The following is a 7,563-nucleotide window of genomic DNA, read 5'->3' as shown; positions in this document are numbered from 1 at the left end:
GGGAGGCGCGGGGGAAACCCTGAAGATCTCCCAGTACGCCGACGACACAACGCTGTTCCTGAGGTCGGACAGGGGGTTGAGGAGGGCCCTGCAGGTCATGGAGCAATACTCCAGAGCCTCGGGGTCGAAACTCAACCGCCGAAAGAGAAAACTGAAGTTCTTCGGGCCCTGGAAGCACAGGACGACAGCGCCGGAGGGTCTCAAGCTCTGCACGGAGCCCCTCAAAATACTGGGGGTTTCCTTCCAGAGCCAGGACAACGAGACCAACAACTGGACCAAGAGGATCGCCAAGGTGAATGCGAAGCTGGGTCTGTGGAAAACGCGGTCGCTGTCCTACACAGGGAAAGTGATGGTGTTGAAAGCAGACATCCTGCCGGCTTTGGTTTACCTGGCGGTGGTGTACCCGCTGCCGGCCAGACTCAGACGAGCGCTGCAAGGGATTATCTTCGGCCTCGTCTGGGGCGGCAAGTACGAGTACATCACTCGAAAACCGGATGTGTCAGCCGGTCGAGGAAGGGGTTCGAGATGTCCCACATTTCCCCCTGAAACTCGACTGCATCTTCTACTGCAACCTCTGTCGGGCGCTGCTGGAGCCCATTGGCCACAAGTACCACTACTTTGTCAGGCTGTGGCTCTCCGTCCCGATGAGGCACTTGGTCCAGTGGTCAAACACTGGGCCCAAGGCAGAGAGGCGACCGAAGTTCTACACCCACGCTGTCAAGTGGAGCAGGAGGTACGAGGCCACGAGACAGCCAGAGCTCTGCACCAACCACAGAGCCCTGTACAAAGAGGTGAGGGGGCATTTGGTGGCTGACGAAAGGGTGCAGGTTCCCAGACAAGTCTGGGAAAGGACACAGCCCAAAGAACTTGACAACCAACTGAAGGACCTCAACTGGATGACTGTGCACAAGAGACTGGCTACCAGAGAGGTCCTCTACAGACACTCGCTAACCAGGAATCCGCATTGCCCCCGGGACACGTGTTTTGTCGAGGAGACTCAGGAGCACGTGTTCTGGAGCTGCCTCTTCGCCAAGGTGGTGTGGGGCAGAATGGACAACATTATGCAACTCCTGGGAAAGGATGCAGTGCTCAGTTACCAGTACATTCTGCTGGGGGCTGGCACCCACCAGACTGGACAAGGGGACACAGGACCTGTGGGGGCTGCTACTGTCCCTCACAAAACAAGGACTGTGGAAGGCGAGGAACACTCTCATCCGGCACAACATAAAGTGGGGGGCGAGGGAGCTGGAGGAGAAGATCCTGGCGGACCTCAGGAGGAGGACGAAGCACCACGTCGCCAAATGGGGTTTCCCCACGGCGAGGGAGCGCTGGAATGGACTTTGGGCCCTATACAGAGATTAAAGGACAATAGCAAGTGGTAGATTTGGAGGGACTCTCTTAATTGCGCAAATCCGCCCCCACTCGCAAAGATTGATAACGGACAATCAATCTCCGTTCCGCCGTTGTTTTTTATTACATGGAGTGTTAATATGTGTGAGATGTTCCTTTTGAGATGTTTTTTTTGCAGAATAAAGTATATTTTGTAGAACAAAAAACATCTTATGACAAGGTTTACAAGTTATCTGTTGAACTACATTCTCATAGGTGTGGTCACATTCCAGATCATTTGTTTACGTTTTTGTTTCTGGAGCAACTGTTAGATGAAATGTGCTAATATGTAACCTAACTCCAGTGTGAATAACTAGAAGAGGGGAGCAGCTCCATTCCAGACCAAGGGAGCTTTGAGATTGGCTGGGCCAGATCTCTCATTTGCATATCTGATTTGGAAATATAACACTAAACCCCTTCTTGCATAGATTTAACTTGCACCCAAGAGTCCCCTACTGTGTATTGCTACTTATTTTTTTATGATAAGTGGTGATTACCAGTTGACAGGTTTTATTTGTTGAATTATAAATGGTTTTGTATTATCATCCTGAATGGCCTGTACTCAAGGTTTGGTAGGGTATGTGTTTTCATTTCATTTACCAAATTGAATTTTTGCTCTTTTAGTATTTGTCTAGAAGGCTTTCTGAAGTCAGGAACCCCATTTATTTGGTGAAAAAGGATTCTGTATTAATATTAATATTTCTCATACAACATAAATAGGGTCTTTTATGAATAAAAAGATCTTGCACTTGGAAATCTTGATAAAGCTGTGTGCTTCCATACACTCAAGCAGTTTTGATTCCTAATATTTGACCTTAGGTGCGGGAACGGGTCTTTTTTGCCATTTGATTTCCAATTGATCAGCACAGTATAGAAAATAGACCCATAAAGCAACCTCAGCAGTGACAAATGTCACTGGGTCACTTGGGTTTATACGTCGGGGTCCGGTAGTGAAGCTCCGCTCCTGTTTAGCCTCCGAAGCCGTACAGGGTGCGGCCCTGGCGCTTCAGCGCGTACACCACGTCCATGGCAGTGACGGTATTCCTCTTGGCGTGCTTGGCGTGCTCGGTGTAGGTGACGTTCTCCAGGAACACCTTCAGCACCCCGCGGGTCTCCTCGTAGTTCAGCCTGGAGATCCGCTTCACTCCCCCACGGCGAGCCAGGCGGCGGATTGCGGGCTTGGTGATTCCCTGGATGTTGTCGCGGAGAACCTTACGGTGACGCTTAGCACCTCCTTTCCCGAGTCCCTTTCCGCCTTTGCCTCTTCCAGACATCTTCTAGTTATCAGCTGTGAACACGACACACACTGCTCATCTTTGATGTATAATAGACATCTTTCTTTGATGTCTATTATACATCAAAGAAAGATTTTTATAGGTGTAGAAACTAGTAAATAAAGCCAATGATTTGTTTTAGAAATGTATTCTTAAAATATACAATTATTCGCACCTGAACAATATGTAGTTCAAATTATACATTATATACAATATTGTATTCAAATGTCTAATCATCATAAAAAACACAACTAGTAAACTTCAGTTACAAATTCTAGTAACATGGCAATATATATAGTAATGACAAACACAAACTAATTACATGAACACACTAATATTTAACTCAAAACCACATTTCGATTCAAATATAAATTTTTAAAATTTACAACTTCTTTATTTCCACGAAAATATTATTAATGTAGCACAAACGCTACTTTCTAATAAAGACAGAAAGAAACTGTTTGTTTTGTGTCTACTGGTGATCCTCCTCTCGATACTAATGAAATGTTTAATATGATCCCTCGAGAAAAAAAAGGAATCAATTTCCGCCTGGAATGATTGATGCCTCATCAAACATTTTGTAATATCCCTGGAAGTTTATACAGTAAAATCCTGGTTCGTGGCTTAAATTCAAGGTAAATGAGACTAAGGAAACGAGTTGGAAACTTGATGTCGAAGTGGGATTTAAATCACCCATTTCACATTTTACTTCATTGGGCAGTATGTGCCAGAGAGCAATGCCACAGCATCTCTTCAATAGCTCAGTTGGTAGAGTGGAGGACTGTAGTGGAATCAACAGGGAATCCTTAGGTCGCTGGTTTGATTCCGGCTCGAAGGAAGGTGCTTTTCATGTAATTTAATCAAAGAGTTAAAAAAGCGACTCTGTTTTATTCAGACATTGATCAAAAGCTCAATAATCGACTAAGCAAAGGCTCCTGTTCCGAATTCAGCCCACGTCTGATTGTCTTTTTTTTGCCAAGATCTGATCTTTGAATTAAGGGACTACACTGTCTGTTTTGTAATTCAAAAATACATACAAATGTCAAGTTTTTTGTAGATATAAAGGTGTTCTCTGTTTTCAAAGGATAGTTACTTAATTGGCATAATGATTTGGTATTGATTTTGTATCGTTGTATTATAAAGTTTGTGCTTTCTGTGTTTTTATCGTATTGTGAACTTATTTTTTAAACAAACGCTTACAAAGGCAAACACGGCACACATCTGTTTATACCAGAGGTGAAAAGTACAAGCTACTGTGCACTTCTGGGAGTATAACAGGTTCGATATAAAGTGGCAAAAATATAAAAGGGGAAAATACCCCAGACTGCGTGTAAAGCCCTCGTTGTGACTGTTTTAGATAAAAATGGCGTACTGTGCACGAAATTTTGCAGAAACACAATCTGATATTTTGATAATTATTATTTTAATAATTTTATAAGTATGAGGCCCCGGATCCAAATCTTCAGTTCTGATTTTTTTAAGTGATATCTTTCCTTCCTGTCGTGGAAGTCACACGATGTGAGCAATTGTTTTTTTTACGTTACGATCCAAAGAGCCTCAGACTCACTGTAACCAAACCAGGATGGATTCTGCTGGGAGCCGGACTGAGCTCATTCTCACTCCCTGTGCTGAAAACAGAATTAGCTCTTCCCCGAACATCGTCTACAGCTGCTGGATTGTGCTCTGCATCTTACTGCTCCGGCAGTTACTTTGACGAAAGACAAATCACTTGGGCGCTTTTAACCTTCTCGCAGCTACAGGCGAGACTGAAGCTGGCGATATAAAGGCACCCGCTGGTATACCTTCTCTAACTTTCAGTCGCGACAGACTTCGCTTTTTTAAAAAAAAAGTAGATATAGCCCTGAAAAAAGCATTAGCTTTATCAGTTTTATATTAATCTATTTTGAATCAAAGTTTGATATTTTGTTTTATTTTTTATTGCATTTTACATAATAATAATAATCATTATTGCTTACACTTATATAGCGCTGTTCTGGATACTCCACTCAATGCGCTTTACAGGTAATGGGGACTCCCCGCCACCACCACCATTCTCCTGAATGATCACAGAGAGTCAGGACCTTGGTTTTACGTCTCAGCCGAAGGACGGCACCTGTTTACAGTTTAGCGTCCCCGTCATTGTACTGGGGTATCAGGACCCGCATGGACCGCAGTGTGTGCGCCCAGCGACAGAAACCAGACGTGTGTCGGGCTCGGCTGCGAGCAGGACAATGACGTCACGTGGACAAAGTAGAGGAATTCAAAACGGTTCTATAAAAGACCTGTGTCAGCTGTTGGTTTGCAGTCTGGACTCTAAATCCTCCGATCCGATTTTAAATCTCTCTAATACCTGAGCTGCGGCTTCTTCCGAGTATTTATTCGTATACTTATTATGTGTAAGTGTATAGATGAAACCTTTCATAGTGTAACGCTTACGGCCGACAGGCACTGTGTAAGAGCCGGTGACGTCACTGCCCTTCCCTGTGATAGCAGGACCACAGCCCGTGGGTTGTGGGGAGATCTCTCTTTAGCTCACCGGGCTGGGTTGCTGCAGAGAGACAGGGGAGTCCCGGGTTCGAGCCCCCGACGGTGGGGGGCCGACCTAATGCGGCGACGGCGCCCGCCTGAGCCCTTGTTGCATTACAATATATTGTTCAGTTTAAATCAAAATGCTTTACTAATACAAGAGAGAAGTATAGTATGAAGGATGTGACAAATGTATGATTTCACGGAACAAAACAGTTTTTATTTGCATTCGAAATGAAGCGGAATTTTAGCGCAACACACAAGCCCTTTGTCTTTTTTAGTGATTTTTAAACAGACGTAGAAAACGCGTTTTTTTAACACTATAATAGCAGGGTCAGTGGCGTAATGAATAACGCGTTAGGCCTCGTGTCAGAAAATTATAGGTTCGACTGCCATCTGGCTTGTTGAGTTTATACCACTTACATTCTTTTATATAAATGAACTGCACCTGAAAGCTATAGAAAACACTTTGGGTAAGTTGTCTGCAGCCTCCTGCGTCGACAATTTACCCAAAACACTGTACTGTCTGGAGATCAGCTCCAGCTCTGAACTCAATTGCAATGAAAAACCATGCGTAACAAAACTGGAGAACAGCTGAACTTGTGCTCAGTTCGGTGATGAGGGTTCAGAACTGTCGTTGTTGTACTTAGCACGAACTGCATAGGCTCTGAATCAGACCATGTCAATTAGTCTGATCAGTGTAGGACACGTTAATGTAGAATTATTAATAGGTTTATTAGTTAGTTAGTTCAGGTTTACCCACCTGAACTAATGTAGAATTATTACTTGGTCTGTCTCTTGTTTGTATATAAATGAATGTCTCTGACAACTTAATGTTAGTTTTACGATGTAGGTCAGGCGTTGACATATGCACGAGTATACGAAATGTCTCACTCCTGGTTCAACTCATGTTCTATAGGAGATTGGCGATTCCTCCTGTTTCTCATACAACCATATCAGAACAGAAGCCCGTGTCACCCAGCTGTGATTCAAGATCGACTCGCATCTTTATCCCTTTTTTGTTCATGATCATTATTTTCTTTAGTTATGATCAATATTTAACTTTTTTTAAATGAAATGACAATAATCAAACATGCAGGCAGATTTTTGAAAAGTATTCGGAATTGACAGGGTGCCCCTTTGGAACAGTCGTCAGAAAATGTGAGAAAATGAAAGTTATGTAAGCTCTCACACAAAGCATTGAAGATTGGAATCTGAGTGTAAAAAAGCTACCTGTCTCCCAATGATAGGCAGGGATACACACCATGACTCGAATAGACTCAGCGAACTTTAACACCTATGATATTACGAGTGCTTTGCACGTGTCGAATTTCAAGAAGGAACTACTACAACAGTTTGGACATAATTCAATACCACCGGCAAAGTCCAATGCCGGCAACTTCTGAGAAAATAATGTTCACTCATGGAATTTGGTCTTTGAATGGCTGGCAGGAAAATTCATTTATACTCCTTTTGCACCCTCAGCTGAAACATGTTAAAATAACAACGCAGATTTGTTGGAGAACCTGACAAGAATTATTGGGTTAGTACTGTATGTATTCTTGTATATTTACTTTAATTTTAATATAAATGTAAACATGCATGCTGTATAAGCTATTGTAATTTTAAAATATGTTAGCTGAGGATGCGAGGGGGGCTATTATACCTTGTGAAACACGCAAGGAACTGTAAAAAAGGCTGATATTTGAATAAAATTGGCGATCACAAGAAAACCACAATTTATGTGGTATTATCATCAATATCCTTCAAAATCGACGTTCAAATGAAGGATTTGAAGAAACTATGAAAAAAGCAATAGTAGTAGGCGAGGATTTTGATTTTTGCTCTTCAAGTCAGTAGATCGACGTAGAGTTGCGCCCCTACAAACAGCACAAAGGATGAAACTCACCTCCTTCGTTATTGCTATGTTTGTGCAGGTGAAAGTAGCATTTGTGCTATTGAAAGCATCTCGGAAGATGAAGGTGCAGCCACTTCCACATGTCATGATATCATTAGATCCGACGACAAGAGCTGAAGCCCCCCCAGTCCAAGCCAGCAATGTGAGGAAGATGGGGCTGGAGGAAGGTAGCGTGGCCGAGCGGTCTAAGGCGCTGGATTTAGGCTCCAGTCTCTCTGGGGGCGTGGGTTTGAATCCCACTGCTGCCAAATGTTAATGTTTTAAGACCTGCAATACGATCAGTAAAAGTGCTTTTTGTTAGGCTGCAGGAGGTGTTAAGAGATAAACTTTCTAAAAGACAGGCTTAACATCAAGGCAGAAAAAATATTTTGTTTTCTCAACAGAAATTCTCTTTGGCACGTTCAGCTTTATGTAGGGAACAACATCTGCCAAGATCACTTTTGAGGCAGTGCACAT

General features: G+C 43.3%; 1 protein-coding gene and 2 non-coding genes across 3 annotated transcripts; 2 read left to right on the top strand and 1 right to left on the bottom strand.

Moving 5' to 3' along the window:
- Window positions 1-1,995: 1,995 nt before the first annotated feature.
- LOC148638165 (U7 small nuclear RNA) lies at window positions 1,996-2,051 on the top strand. The gene has a single exon (XR_015931114.1). It is a non-coding gene; the product is annotated as a U7 small nuclear RNA (small nuclear RNA).
- Window positions 2,052-2,357: 306 nt separating this feature from the next.
- Window positions 2,358-2,684, bottom strand: LOC148638164 (histone H4-like). The gene has a single exon (XM_088623393.1). The coding sequence runs from the start codon at window positions 2,661-2,663 to the stop codon at window positions 2,358-2,360; it is 306 nt and encodes a 101-aa protein (XP_088479519.1). The 5' UTR covers window positions 2,664-2,684.
- Window positions 2,685-7,273: 4,589 nt separating this feature from the next.
- On the top strand, window positions 7,274-7,355 carry trnal-uag (transfer RNA leucine (anticodon UAG)). The gene has a single exon. It is a non-coding gene; the product is annotated as a tRNA-Leu (tRNA).
- Window positions 7,356-7,563: the final 208 nt, after the last annotated feature.

Source organism: Lepisosteus platostomus, assembly GCF_059453375.1.
Source record: "Lepisosteus platostomus isolate fLepPlt1 chromosome 5 unlocalized genomic scaffold, fLepPlt1.hap1 SUPER_5_unloc_3, whole genome shotgun sequence".
NCBI lineage: Eukaryota > Metazoa > Chordata > Actinopteri > Semionotiformes > Lepisosteidae > Lepisosteus > Lepisosteus platostomus.
This window is presented reverse-complemented; position numbering and strand designations above follow the sequence as displayed.

Coding starts and splice junctions, on each gene's coding strand:
- LOC148638164 (XM_088623393.1), bottom strand. CDS start 2,663: ATGTCTGGAAGAGGCAAAGGCGGAAAGGGACTCGGGAAAGGAGGTGCT.